The sequence below is a fragment of the Loxodonta africana genome, chromosome 3, assembly GCF_030014295.1.
Source record: "Loxodonta africana isolate mLoxAfr1 chromosome 3, mLoxAfr1.hap2, whole genome shotgun sequence".
Taxonomy (NCBI): domain Eukaryota; kingdom Metazoa; phylum Chordata; class Mammalia; order Proboscidea; family Elephantidae; genus Loxodonta; species Loxodonta africana.
Genome location: NC_087344.1, coordinates 188,029,412 through 188,044,052, shown reverse-complemented (window position 1 = coordinate 188,044,052; position 14,641 = coordinate 188,029,412). Strand labels below are relative to the sequence as shown.

Genomic DNA, 14,641 nt, shown 5'->3' with positions numbered 1-14,641 from the left:
ACCACGTAAAGTTAACCAATAATTTATTGAAAGCCTCCCCTCCCTGCCCTCGCAGTCTCCAGGTCACTTTTCCCGCTTGTAGATCTTGTGTGCTAGCCCCAGAAAGATAGCTGGGGGCAGGGGAGCAGCATACTGCTCGATGAGGCCCACAAGTTTGCTGAAACTGTCTTCCTCGTACTGCTTGAACGCAGCAGGCAGCTGCAGCTCCTCGTACAGTGCCTTCACCCGGGCCACCTTCTCAGGCTCCTTCTGCCCATAATTCTCCTGGAAGGAGTCAGAGACAGGAAGATGGACTTTGCCTTCCCCCGGCACCCCCCGGACTTCTCCATACCCGCCCCGCCCCCCCGCCCCCCCATATTCCAGAACATCTCCAAGGCCATTCACTCCACTCCAAGTCCAAGTGTCTCTGGGTGTCTGAGTTCCTGAACCTCCCCCTCTTCCTCCCAGATGTTCAAATACTGGCTTGGACCTCAGCTTCCTCTACCGCTGGGTTTGTTGACCTCAGCACTATTGACACGGAGCCAGGGAACTCTTTGTTGTAGGAGTTATCTGTGCATGGCAGGACCTTCAGCAGCATCACTGGCAGCTCCACACTAGATAGATGCCAGTAGCACATAGTCTCCTCACCACCCCCGAGGTGTGACATGGCCAATGTCCCATGAGGGACAAAATCACCCCCAGTTCAGAACCACTGCTCAATCTCCTTTCTCATCAGCTGAGGACCCAAGACCCTCTCCCGGGCACCTGCAGGATCTGGCGCTGTTCGGGAGAGGCCCGCTGCAGACACTGAACCACCAGCCAGCTGCATTTGTTGTCCTGGATGTCAGTGCCAACCTTGCCCGTCACAGTGGGGTCACCAAAGAGGTCAAGGTAATCATCCTAGGCAGGAGGGCAGAAAAAGGGGGACGAAGAGGCTCCCAGGCTGGGAAGGAGGAAAGCTGATGGCTGTCCTCTCCCAGTGCCTCATGCCCTCCTACCTGAATCTGAAAGAACTCTCCCATCTGCAGCAGGATCTTCTTGGCATTGGCATGCTCCTTCTCCCCGTCAATGCCTGCCTAAAGGGAAAAGGGGACTGAGAAGCCAAACCCCTAGAAGGGCCTTCACCGTCCTGGCTGCTTCCTCCATGGCGTCTTGCTTTAGCGCAGACCCAAAACCTTCTCTCCTCTCCTCTCAGATATTCCTGGCCTACCTGATCTAGGAAGTCTGACCACTGGTCCAACTTCCACTTATTTTTGACTAGGCCTTCCTGGGAATCAGGGTAGGGATGCCCCTGCCCACTCTAGGAATCCATTCTGGAGGCCCTCAGACCATCTTCTCTTCTCTCAGGTATCTCAGTCCCCTGAGTCACTTTGTTCTGTCCTCCCAATCTTTTTGCCACCTCCAACTGTTTTCCAGATGAAAAGGAAACTTGGGGAAGCAAGGCCAGAGTAGGCAGTTAATCTATTGACTGCCTTCAGTCTTCTTCCTCTCAGTCTCAATTACCTCCTCCCTGCTCCTGCCCTTACTATGATGCAAGATGCACTGTTCTACGATGGGCTGAACATACTCCTCGCCTGGATGAATCTTTACAACAACCTATGAAGTAGGGATTTCATCCCTGTATCACAGTAGAGGAAGCGGACTCATAGAGGTTACGTGACTTGCTTAAGGTCACACTGCCATTCAGTGAGGGCACCTGATTGTCCTACGTTGTCTACCCTTCCCAGCCTCCTTCCTCGCTTTGCTTTCCTTCCCCTTCTAGAAAACTCCAGGTCCTGTGCCCTCCTGCCCAGAAGCCTACAACAGCAGGCAGCAAGGGGTGGGGAAGACTCACTCACCATATACATTGCAGCAGCTACAGGAAGGTAAAAGGAGTAGAAACCTGACTTGTACTTGACAATGGATTTGTACCTGAGTCAGGGGAGAAGACAAACTCTTCAGAAGGGCAGTGCCCACCCTGGACCCTCCTTCACTGTCCAGGCACGATTCCCACTGTCTCTCACCTCTTTTCAGTGAATCTGCCAAGATCCACGTTGCCCTGGGGGGCAGTGATGAGGTCCAGGGTTTGTCCAATCTCAGTGTGATAGGAAGTCTAAGGAGGAAGATCACCTATGAGCTGGGCCATCTCCAGTTACTGAGAACCCTGCCATCCTGGACCCCACATCTCATACCAGCTGACAACTGGGCAGAGTCAGAAAAGCAGCAGGTAGAAGAGAAAGCCCCTGCCAGGGCTAAAAAACCCTCAAGGCCCACATTCATAGACACACACATATTAGGCAATTCAAATCCACCAGAAACTCCTTGGAAACCCTATGGGGCAGCTCTACTCTGTCCTATAGGGTTGCTATGAGTCAGAATTGACCCCCAACGGCAATGCGTTTTTTTTTTTTCTTCCAGTCACACAGGGACAGAGAAGCCCTCTTTCCCACCTCACCAGTACCCTTCCCAACTCCCTTCCTTGCTTTGCTTTTTTTCCTCTTCCAAGAAACTCCAGGTACCTCCTGTGCCCTGAAATCAGCTCAATGAAAATATCCCACAGAGGCCAAGGCTACTGTGGGCCGCCCCTGGGATTGAGCCTGGTCTGCAGCACACCTCCAGGAAGAGTTCGATCAGGTTCAGATAATAGGGCTGCTCCCGGCAGTAGAGCTTCAACAGGCGGTAGATACACGCTTCTATCAGCAGAGCGTCATTGATGGCATCCAAACCTATACCTGGCTGTCGGGGCCAGAGAAAAATGAGCGATCAGTCTCTGACCTAGACTCACACCAAGAACCATCACCCCACATACATCAATCAGGCTGTACGGAACCACCTCCCTGTAGCCTCCTCCCGCTTCCCTGTAGGAAGAAGTCAGCTACCTCCTGCCCCCTTTACCTTCTGATACCAGCAGAGCTGTCCCCGTCGGGTGAGGGATGAATCCATTATGTCATCTAATACCAGGAAGAAACTTTGGAGCTAGGAAGAGAAGGAGGAGTGGGATAAGAGCCCCAGGTTCCTTGCTATTGTTTCTACCAGAGGCAGAGTTGCTTTTGATAGTCATGTTTGGCTGCTAATTGAAAGGCTGGCAGTTCAAACCCACCCAGCAGCTTTGTAGAAGACAGACCTGGCTATCTGCTTCCATAAATGTTACCCTACGAGACAATACTCTCCTATCGCACAGGGTCACTATGAGTCAGAATCCACTCCACGGCAAACAACAACAGGAACTGGGGAAAAATGTGTGAGTGGGGAGAGGGAGCCCATCTGTTCTGTGCTGTGGGACCTTACAGAAAGTTACATGACATCTTTGGCTCCAACTCCCCACCTATAACATGGGACCAAAGAGTACGAGACAAACACAGGCCTCTGCATCTTTCGACAGCCAGCCCTGGACAATCCCTAGTGCCAGGAAGATTACGGAACCCCTTCACATACTGTGCTCTTCTCTTGCCAAAAGCTTCAGTGGATGCTTCGAGTAAGATTTCTGCACGCAGCTAGATGTTACATGACTTCTTACACAAACGAAGGCTGTTGCTGCTTCGTCCCCAGGCACTCGGCTTAAACACTCCAGTGACCCGGAACACAGCCCCACCTGAGCCAGCCCACTTGGCGGTGCAGGTCTAGTGGGAGAGAACTGGTAACTTCCACCCACGGGTCTTAGCTCTGCGCTCCTGAACGTCGGCAAGGGCCTGACTCTCCGGGGTGCCGGCCTATTTGAAGGGAGCTGAACATGTCTGTTTTCCCACTTGACTGTGAACACCTTAAAGGCCAGGACAGCATTTTCTCCCTTGGCATTCCCAGGGCCTAGCACAGCACTAGCCCCAGAGTGTGGGGTTCAAAAAACATTTGTTGAGTGAATAATTGAAAGAATGAAAACTCTAATGTCCCCCATGACACTTCTGGCAGTCAGACAACACATCCTGTTTCCTTAAGCAGCTTTTCAAGACACAGTTTTCAAATCCTCCCCCTGTGTTGGTCCCTGTGTGTCCTCTTGTGGGTCTGTGCTGCTCAGAGAAAGCACCAGCACTGCCCATTGGCTCAGGTGTGGGCAGGGTGGAAAGAGACAGAGCAACCACTGCTCTTGTTCCAGGCGTGGTCCTTGGGGAAGGAGGCGTTCATCCACACCTGATCTCTGACCTGCGGTAAGCCACCCATCCCACCACCTCTCCCAGGGTGACATCAAGGGCAATTTAGTTTCAACCGCTACCATTCAACTAAGATTGTCTCCAAGAGGCATTCATTCAGGAGTCTCCCTCAACCTCCTCTGCCCCCCAGCAGTGACTCTTAATACCAAGTGCAACATCATGTCATCATCATCAACATCATGAGAAACGGAGAAAGGACTGAAGTTGTCAAGGATTTCATTTTACTTGGATCTACGATCAACGCCCATGGAAGCAGCAGTCAAGAAATCAAACGACATATTGCACTGGGCAAATCTACAAAAGACCTCTTTAAGGTGTAAAAAGCAAAGATGTCACTTTAAAGACTAAGGTGCGCCTGACCCAAGCCATAGTATTTTCAGTGGCCTCATATGCATGCAAAAGCTGGATAATGAATAAGGAAGACTGATGAATTGATGCCTTTGAATTATGGTGTTGGCAAAGAATATTAAATATACCATGGACTGCCAGAAGAACAAACAAATCTGTCTTGGAAGAAGTATTCCCAGAATGCTCATTAGAAGCATGGATGCTGAGACTTTGTCACACATACTTTGGACATGTTATCAGGAAAGACCAGTCCCTGGAGAAGGACGTCATGTTTGGTAAAGTACAGGGTCAGGGAAAAAGAGGAAGACCCTTAACGAGATAGACACAGTAGCCGCAACAGTGGGCTCAAACACAGCACGTCCTGAGGCTGGCGCGGGAGCGCGCAGTGCTTCCTTTTGTTGTGCACAGGGTTGCTATGAGTCGGAACTGACTCAACAGCACCTAACAACAACAACAGAGAACTTTAAAAAAATACAATGCCAGAGTCCCACCTCAGGGACTCTAGGAGTGATACCTCAGCATCAGGGAGTGCTTTTTGTTTTGTTTTGTTTCGTTTTTTTATCCACGTATGTGCTACAGTGGGAAGCTGTTGTTAGGGTCCATCGAGTCAACTCCAACGCACAGCAACCTTATGTATAACAACACAAAACACGGCCCGGTCCTGTGCCATCCTCACAGTCATTGCCATATTTGAGCCCAGTGTTGAAGCCACTGTGTCACTCCATCTCATTAAGGGTCTCCCTCTTTATCGCTGACCCTCTCCTTTACCAAGCATGATGGCCTTCTTCCCCTGGGAAGTAGTGGCAAATACATCACATTACCATGTATCATCATCACCCCAAAATTTTTAACCTAATTGTAATCATGAGCAAATCATCAGACAAACCCAAATTGGATTTCGAGCCATTTCACCAAACAACTGGCCTGGACTTTAAAAAAAAGAAGTCTATTACAGTGAAGGGACTATTCTAGATTAAAGACTGGTGAAAAACTACCAAATGCAATGCGTTATCCTTGATTGGATCCTGGATGTTAGAAAATAGCTATAAAGGACATTTTGGGGAGCATTACGAACATTTGAATATGGACTATAAATTAGATAATATTACTGTATCCATTTTAAATATCCTGAGGTGATAATGCTACTGTGGCTATATAGCTAAATGTCCTTGTTTTTAGGAGGTAGATGCTGAAATGGGAAAGCAAGAGATGGAAGAAGATGGAGAAGAAGTAGAGAGAAGATGGAAGCAGAAACTGTAACAAAAACTACTCAAGCAGAAAGAATGGTGAGGGAGTAGTAACAGCTCAAACAGACTCCTGGGGAGGCGTCAGAAGGAAAGCACAGTCCAGCCTACCTTGCTTTGTGATTATGTCACCATTAAGCCTCCCGATGGCATTATACTTGTGCACTTGTGTTTAAAAAACAAAAGGACACTTCCAGGTGAATCTAGCAAGCAGCGGGGGTTAGGAACCCCTGATTCTACTGGGTGGTGCTACAGGCCCCCCCAGTCCTCTGTGCTCTTGGCTCCCGTAGCTCTACTCCTTGGCTCTGTCGTGGTCCTTCTCTTCTCCCCTCTTCGCCCTTGAAGGGAAATTCCTATCTACAGCCCCATCTCACTTCAAAATCTAAACTGGAATTTCCAGTGCCTTTTTTTTTTTTTACAGGAAGGACAGGTAGCTCCACCTGTGCTGGCCATGCCATGAACACGTGTGGCCGACTCCCTGGAGCTGGCTGCTCCTCTCCTCACCGCCCTCCCAGTCACTCAGGCCAGGGGCCTCAGCATCATCCATTCTGCTCCCTCAGCCTACTTTTTTTTTTTTAATCATTCAGAATGATTTAATTTGTAACCATTACGTATACATTCATAAGCATGCACATAATGTATTTTATGTACATGGATTAGATAGCTCTTTAAGGACAACATTAAGTCCCTTCTACCAGAGTAAAGCTGGAAAAAAACAGAGATCAATACAGGAGACTAAATGTATGCATGGATACACAAAAAGGATATAGGTTTTCATATTCAAGAAACCTTTTCTTGCCCTCTCCTATCTCTGGCCACCCCCTTCCTTGGTGATCACGACACCCAGGAAAGGCAGAAAACGTTAATCAAGGACCATGAGTCAAGGCGCTGGCTCCCAGGCTGCCAGAGGAGGGAAGAAAACACTCAGGATCCAGGCATTGGTGAGAGCCCAGCCAGAAGCCCGCAGCACCATCCTCCACCCAGAGCAGAGGTGCCCTGGTCACTGAAAGAGAGAGAAGTCTCTCCCGCTGCCGTCTTCTCTGAAGGGAATTCAATCCCCTTGCCTCACAAGAACATCAGCAAGGTCTGCTGTTCCTTCCAGCTTCAGATTCTTTTCACTGGCTAAATGTAGGAGACAGGCAAAGGCCAAAGGTACGGAGAAGTCCTGAGCCATGAGTCCAGCGACTCACCAAGTCCTGAACACGCTTCCCTTCTGGGCTCACTGCCACCCACCTCAGGGCCTGCCATGCCTCCTGGAAACCAATCCCCATGCCACTAATGAAGCCAGGCTTTTGCATGCATATGAGGCAATTGAAAATATCATGACTTGGATCATGTGCACCTTAGTCCTTGAAGTGACATCTTTGATTTTAAACTCTTAAAAAAGGTCTTTTGCAGTAGATTTGCCCAATGCAATACATCGTTTGATTTTTTGACTGCTGCTTCCGTGGGCACTGATTGTGGATCCAAGTAAAATAAAATCCTTGACAACTTCAATATCTTCTCTGTTAATCAGGATGTTGCTTACTGGTCCAGTTGTGAGAATTTTTGTTGAGGTGTAATCCAAACTGAAGGCTGTAGTCTTTGATCTTCACCAGCAAGTGCTTTAAGTCCTCTTCACTTTCAGCAAGGAAGGTTGTGTTATCTGCGTATCGCAGGTTAATGAGTCTTCCCCCTCCAGTCCTGATGCCACACTCTTCTTCATGTAGTCCAGCTTCTCAGATTATTTGCTCAGCATACAGACTGAATAAGTATAGTGAAACCTTTCCTGATTTTAAACCATGCAGTATCTCCTTGTTCTGTTCAAATGACTACCTCTTGGTCTTTGTACAGGTTCCTCATGAGCACAATTAAGTGTTCTAGAATTCCCATTCTTCACAACGTTATCCATAATTTGTTATGATCCACACAGACAAATGCCTTTGCATAGCCCATAAAACACAGGTAATCAAGTATACAAGCTGCACAAAAACAAAGACGAGAAGGCAGGAAGGGACAGGAAAACTAGATGAATAGATCTGGGGAACCCAGGGTGGAAAGGGAAAGGGGGAGATTGCTGATACAATGCAGAATTGCAACTGATGATGTCACGAAAAAATTTGTGGCTAAATTTTTGAATGAAAAACTAATTTGCTCTGTAAACTTCCACCTAAAGCACAATAAATAAATAAATAAAACACAGGTAAACATCTTTCATGGTATTTTTTGCTTTCAGGCAAGATCCATCTAACATCAGCAATATCCCTTGTTCTACATCCTCTTCTGAATCTGGTTTGAATTTCTGGCAGCTCCCTGTCGATGTACTACTGCAACCGTTTTTTTAATTACCTTCAGCAAAGTTTTATTTGTGTGTGGTATTAATGATATTGTTCAATGATTTCCACGTTCTGTTGGATCACCTTTCTTTGGAATGAGCACAAATATGGATCTCTTTCAGTCAGTTGGCCAGATAGTTACCTTCCAAATTTCTTGACGTAGAAGACTGAGTGCTTCCACTATTGCATCCATTTGTTGAAACATCTCAACTGATACTCCATCAATTCCCAGAGCCTTGTTTTTTGCCAATGCCTTCAGTGCAGCTTGGACTTCTTCCTTCAGTACCAACGGTTCTTGATCATGTTACCTCCAGAAATGGTTGAACACTGTTGACCAATTCTTTTTGGTACAGTGATTCTGTGTATTCCATCTTCTTTGGATGCTTTCTGTGTCGTTCAATATTCAATATTTTGCTCATAGAATCCTTCAATATTGCAACTCAAGGCTTGAATTTTTTCTTCAGTTCTTTCAGCATGAGAAATACAGAGTGTGTTCTTCCCTTTTGGTTTTCTAACTACAGGTCTCTGCACACGTCATCGTAATACTTTACTTTGTCTTCTTGAGCTACCCTTTGAAATCTTATGTTCAGCTCTTTTACTTCATCATTTCTTCCATTTGCTTTAGCTCCCCTAGGTTCAAGAGCAAGCTTCAGAGTCTCTTCTCACACCCACTTTGTTCTTTCTTTCTTTTGTCTTTTTAATGACCTTTTGCTTTTGTCATGTATAATGTCCTTGATGTCATCTACAACTCCTCTACTCTTTGGTCATTCGTGTTCAGTGCACTGAATCTATTCTTGAGATGGTCTCTAAATTCAGGTGGGATATACTCAAGGTCATACTTTGGCTCTCGTGGACTTGTTTTAATTTTCTTCAGCTTCAACTTGAACTTGCATATGACTCACTGATAATCTGTTCCGCAGTCAATCCCTGGCCTTGTTCTGACTGATGATATTGAGCTTTGTCATTGTCTCTTTCCATAGATGTAAGTCGATTTGATTCCTATCATTCCTATCACCAAAGCCCATATTTTCCAACTACCATTCCTTCTTCGTTTCCAACTTTTGCATTCCAATCACCAGTACGTATCAAATATCTTGATAACCACTGGTGATTCGAATGTGAAAGTTGTTAAATTTAAGAAACTTAATTTTAAAACATTTTCAAAAACTATCAGTGGGTGGTCAGTTTTCAATTTCTACTTTAGAATAATCTTCTGGAAAGATTGTACCACTTTTATGTCCTCTGCTCAGAGGAAAGAGTTGAGGCCTCTCTGCACAGTTCCAAGACCCTGATCCACAGCTGGTCTACAGTTCGAACATATACCTAATAGATAAAGAGGGGCCACACATTTGTTAACCCTTGGAGTACTTCACTCTAAGTTTGACTTTAGCACACTACAGTGGCACACAAACACAAATCAGAAAACAGTTTCAGGCCCATCCCTCACACTCCCACCCAGGACATTCCCCTTACCAGCTCCACACACCAGCCCACGGCCAGAGCCTGCTGCAGACTATCACCATCCTGCTTTCTTGGCTCCACCAACTCCTGGAACGCTGCCAGTACCGTCAAACCTCGGTTGTACTTGCCTCCAATGACATTGTACTCCAGGACCTGCGGAACAGAGGAAAAGGCACAGGGTGTCAAGGTCCACTAAGCAGCTCCTCTGAGATTTCTCCTTGCCATTTCCCACCCAACTTTATCCTTTCCAACCAAGCTACTCTCTTGGCTCCTTACTCCAAGTCCTGGAACCCAGTTGGAAGAGTTCCCTAGTACCCAGGTGTTTGCTCTCTGTACACTCTGTATTCCCCTGTAAATTTAAAGGCTCCGTAAAGACAAACAAGCAAACAAAAAAACCCCAAACCCCTTGCCATCTAGTCGACTACAACTCATGGCAACCCTATAGGACAGGGCAGAACTGCCCCATTGAGTTTCCAAGATTGTAATCTTTACAGAAGCTGATTGCCACATCTTTTTCCCATGGAGCGACTGGCAGGTTTGAACCACTGACTTTTCAGTTAGCAGCTGAGCACTTAACCACTGTTCCACCAGGGCATCTAAGGCTCCATAGCAGAGATTAAAACTGGTTCCCAAGCCCGGGGGAAACTCTGAACATGCTCTGGAAACAGCTGGTTTGTTCAGATCCCTCCTTCTGCCACCTCTCCCAGGCTTCCCCTTCAGAACTCATCCCTCCTTCCCCAACCACAGTTCAATACGTCTGTAAATCAAAAGCTTCCCTCACTGTATTAAAGGCAAGGCTCCGCCAAAGTTAGGCAAAGGACAGCCTGGGGCCTAGGGTAGGGGGCCCATCCCCCAACTCCTCCAACAGTGTCTCCTCCTGTTGTGGTCTCTCACTTTGCCTTCTGCTGCCATGCTCTCAACCAGACATAATTTATTGGGAAGATTCCTCTTTTAAATCCCCATCCCAGTGTAGACAAAGCCCTCTCTTTTCCTTGGTTTTTGCAGTAAAGTGAATTACTTAATATGGCCCTTCTAGCCACAGTCTTTGTAAATCCCACCAAATGACTGGTTGGGGCTATGCAAATGAGGTGCTTATGGCCCACCAAGGGGATTTGCTAACTTACTAATAATGTAAATATGGTGCATGGCACCCCTTGAGCGGGGGGGTGGGGGGGTGGGGGGGGTGACCATGCAAATAAGGTATATGAAACCCTAACAAGGGGATTGGTCAGTTTTGCCATCTCGCTTGGCTTAAAAGGAGCCATCCCAGAGGCAAAAAGGGAGGATGTCAACACCACCAAGAAAGAAGGGCCAGGAGTGGAGCATATCCTTTGGACCCAGGGTCCCTACGCTGAGAACCTCCTAGATCCAGGAGACAGAGAGAGGTGCTTTAACACAGAAAACAGCAAGAGACAGTGGCACAAGACAGTAGGAATCAGGAGACCAGCATGAGATGGCTGCATTGGGGTTTCCTGGCCCATGCAGCAAGAAAGTTGAGCACCTTCAGGCAACAGACTTACTGGCAGAGTGGTGCACCTCCGGGGACTTGTTGGCAGAGCTAAGAGAGCTTGGTAATACTTGGCAGAGCTGGGCAGAGACTGGGCCAAGGAGCTGAGAAGCCAAGAGGACAGAGAGAGGTGTGCCTGAGGGCACTGCTGAGAAGAGGCTGTCCTGATGGAAGAACTGTATCCTGAATTGTAACCTGTTACTTTCCTAATAAACGCTATAATTCTGAGTATTGTCTGTGAGTTCTGTGGGGCCACTGCAACAAATTACTGAACCCAGCGGCGAAGTAGAGAGTGCCATGGGAAGGACGACTGGTGTCAGAATTGGTAAAGATGACAGAGAGAGGATGCATGTCTGACCTCCGTCTCATAAGGATTCAACCTTGGGCTGTTGATTTTGATTCTCCTTCCCCCTTGTGAAGTTAGAGGCAGTCAGATGCCACCCCCACCATGCCACTTTTACAGCCTCCCTCAGACAGTATTTATAAAAAGAATTTTACTAGATACTCCGAGAGAATAAACAGAAGAGAATCAGGCAACCCAACTATCACAGCAATAGTGTGTGTCCTAGAGCATGGGTTTCTGGTGCTACAATAACTTTACTCAGGCCCCAAGGAGACAACAACCTCAGACTGCCTTCCACCCAGCTCCCCACCAGGGTAACACCTTATGATTTCTGGACACCTAATGCCTTTTCTCACCAAAGTCAAAGACTCACCACGCTCAAGGCCTCTACCCCCAACGTCCTCCTCCCCTATGCAGATCAGTTTGGAAAGCAGGTTTTCTACCAGAGCCAAGGGGTAGGACTGATGGGCAAAATGAGTCTATCTGCACAGGCCCCACCACCTTCAACGATCACCCAGAGTCACTCAGGTAAAAGTCTTCCACACCCGGCAAAAGTCCCCCACAAGCCACAGCAGAATCTCGCCCATATGCAGAATCACTAGAGACTCCCTCCTTTCAGTCACCAATCCCTCACCTCCTTGAGCCGGACAATAGCATCTCCCATCTCTGGGTGTCCCATCTCATTCTCCGTCAGCACCTTGAGAATCTGGGAGAAGTGCTGGATGAAATTCTGCTTTTCTCGGGCATAAGCATCTGATTTCTGGTCTCCATTCATTCTGAGGAAGGAGCAAAGTGCTCTGAGGAGAGGAAGGACAAGTCAGATACCTGATCGGCTGCTCCCCTCCCCAAAGCCCCTCACCTCCACCACACTCACCGACGCTCCTCTGTCCACGCTTGGCACCAGCGGCGGGCACTGTGCCAGGCCCCCAAGACTGGGCACCCATGCACCAGGGAGGGCTGCCGTAGGAGACCCAGCCACCTCACCCGGGGCACCCAGCAGGGGGCTGGCAGCAGGAAGACCCCCGCAGATCTCAGCCAGCGGGACGGAGGCATCGTGGGGGTGGCATGGGGAGGGGGCACCGAGCACTCCCTGCAGGGGCAAGGACCGATGGCAGATGCACAGTGGCAACACCCCAGGTCACCCCCACCCCAACCTTCTACTTCCTGGACCAGAATGCTCTGCCCTCTTGTGGGCTGAGCTTGGGACATTTACGTTAAGAAGGAAATGCAAGGAGCACAAAGTTTGGCTGGGGTGACTGAGACTCGCCAACAGATTGCTACTTAAAATAAGAGGACTAGCATTCAATGTCTTCAAGGCTGCGTACACAAGGCTGCGTGCACAAGGCTGGTGGAGGGGGTAAAGAACCCAGGACTAGGGCTGGGAGGACCCTTAAACCGCCTTTATTTCACAGAGGCCAAACTGAGGCTCTAGGAGATCGGAATATAACTGGGCAGCGGAAAAGCCAAATCTGGAGGTGGAGAGGAGTAAGCAGGCTGAGCAACGCTCCCAGAAGATGAGGAGAGGAACTGGAGACTGCAACCACTCGGTGCTGCGGGCACGTGGCCTGGAGTGCTGAGGCCGCGCACATAACCTCGGAGCAATTTCGTTGAGAGAAACTTGAGCGGACAAGGACGGTTCGCAGCAGAGAAGTAAATCGGATCCCGGGCATACTAGAAGCACCAGAAACGCACACGGGCAGAGCTCGGGAGTTATCGCACGCCCAGAGGACCCGCCAGTTGGACCCACGACACCCTCAAAGCAGAGGAACCTCGGCGCAACTGGCTTAGCTTCTTGCGCCTCAGAGCATCTCTAGAGTGGGAAGGCCCAGTCTCGAACCCCTGCTTCAGTCCCAGCCCCACCATCTCTCTCACCTGTTCGCGAAATGCCTGTTCCTGTTCGATCTAGACTTGCGCGGGTACTCCTAAAAACCAAACCCGCCCCGCGGTCGGCTCTCTGGGTAGAGTAGTTCTCGACCTTCTTTTGTTACTGGCAGAAATACGCCGGTAGACTACAACTCCCGAAGTGCTGCGCGGGGGAAGAAGACAACGCGATGTAGCGTGAGCAGGCCGGACGAGGCGAGACGCGCTGATTGGCTGTCTCCCCTCGTATGAGCATGGGCCCTGTAAGGACAACCAATGGAAATGCTTCGTCTAGGAGGGACTGGACCCCGCCGGGGAGGAATGCAGTGGAGCTCGCTCAGTGAATCCCTGGGAGCGTGCACCGAGACTGGGAATTCCGAAGTCCTGCGTTTGCTCATCTCCCAGCTGTCAGCTTTATTTCTGCTTTACTTCTCATTATCTGCTCGTACTGCTGGACAGCATGTTAATAAAAGCCTAGCTTTTGCCGCTTATTATTAGTTCTCTAACTTAGGAAAATCATTTCACTGCCCTGATCCTCCGTTAACTTCGTGTTGCTATGGAGTTACTCCAATTCCTGGCGACCTCATGTGTGTCAGAATAGAACTGTGCTCCGAAGGTTGATTTTTGTTTGTTTGTTTTTCTCTGTTGTTTGTAAATTTTATTGAGGAGAAGAAGAAAAGTTGTGATGTAATTCAGAGTAGAAAGCTAATAAAAATTTTTAGCCGCTGCTGATCAATCAGTGTTATTTTCCCAAACTGTTTCGCTCTGTCCCCGTTGCTTAGAAACTTCTACTCTCCTTCCCCAGAACTCTTGAGTGATATTGTTGTTGCTAGGTGCCTAGTTGATTTCGGCTCACAGCAACCGTATGTACAGAGTAGAACTGCCCCATAGTGTTTTCTTGACTGGTCTTTTTTTCTAATTTTATTGTGTTTTCGGTGAAAGTTTGCAATGCAAATTAGCTTTCCATTCAAAAAGTTACAAACAAATTGTTTTGTGACATTGGTTGCAATCCCCACATTGTGTCAGCACTTTCCCCTTTCGGTTTCCACCACTCCAAAAGTTTTCAATAGCTGATTTTTCAGAAGTTGATTTTTCAGTAGATAGCCAGGCCTTTCTTCCCAGGTGCCTCTGGGTGGATTCAACCCTCAAATCTTTTGGTTAGCAGCTGAACGCATTAACCTTTTGCACCACCCAGGGACTTACTTCCCTGGAACAGGCTGTCTTCATCTGTTAAATGAGAATAATAATTACCGTGAAATAAGGTAGGTAAAGTGCTTTAAAAGCTCAAGAAAAGATAGCTACAATGTTTTACAGATAAGACTCAGAGCAGAAACTAGAACCCTCACACCTGCACCCACAACCTGCCAGCCTGCCATCCCTTCTCCCCAATGGCTCTTTCTCCGTTACCCCTCCCATGTCTTCAGAGCCCCAGTAAATTTACACAACTGGAAAGATTCCTG

General features: G+C 48.2%; 1 protein-coding gene across 5 annotated transcripts; it reads right to left on the bottom strand.

Moving 5' to 3' along the window:
* Positions 1–6: 6 nt before the first annotated feature.
* On the bottom strand, positions 7–13,323 carry FDPS (farnesyl diphosphate synthase). Of its 5 annotated transcripts, XM_023554056.2 has the most exons (11): positions 13,194–13,307; positions 12,196–12,411; positions 11,956–12,118; positions 9,484–9,624; positions 2,854–2,934; positions 2,572–2,694; positions 1,983–2,071; positions 1,818–1,890; positions 978–1,055; positions 745–879; positions 7–264 (listed from the first exon to the last, which is right to left on the bottom strand). In XM_023554056.2, exons 2-11 carry the CDS (start codon positions 12,372–12,374, stop codon positions 64–66), a joined length of 1,263 nt encoding a protein of 420 aa, XP_023409824.1. In that variant the 5' UTR covers positions 12,375–12,411; positions 13,194–13,307; the 3' UTR covers positions 7–63. The 5 variants fall into 5 exon arrangements, 4 of the variants coding, with proteins under 4 accessions (XP_023409824.1, XP_010593114.1, XP_010593115.1 ...); XM_010594812.3 differs by lacking the exon at positions 12,196–12,411 and having other exon boundaries at positions 13,194–13,323; XM_010594813.3 differs by lacking the exon at positions 12,196–12,411 and having other exon boundaries at positions 11,956–12,097; positions 13,194–13,315.
* Between the last annotated feature and the right edge of the window lie 1,318 nt (positions 13,324–14,641).

Coding starts and splice junctions, on each gene's coding strand:
- FDPS (XM_003414931.3), bottom strand. CDS start 12,530: ATGTCCCAAGCTCAGCCCACAAGAGGGCAGAGCATTCTGGTCCAGGAA. Junction 2,935..9,483: donor TGGGCTGGTGTGTGGAGCTG/GTAAGGGGAATG, acceptor TTCTCTTCCTAG/CTCCAAAGTTTCTTCCTGGT. Junction 880..977: donor GAGAGTTCTTTCAGATTCAG/GTAGGAGGGCAT, acceptor CCTCCTGCCTAG/GATGATTACCTTGACCTCTT.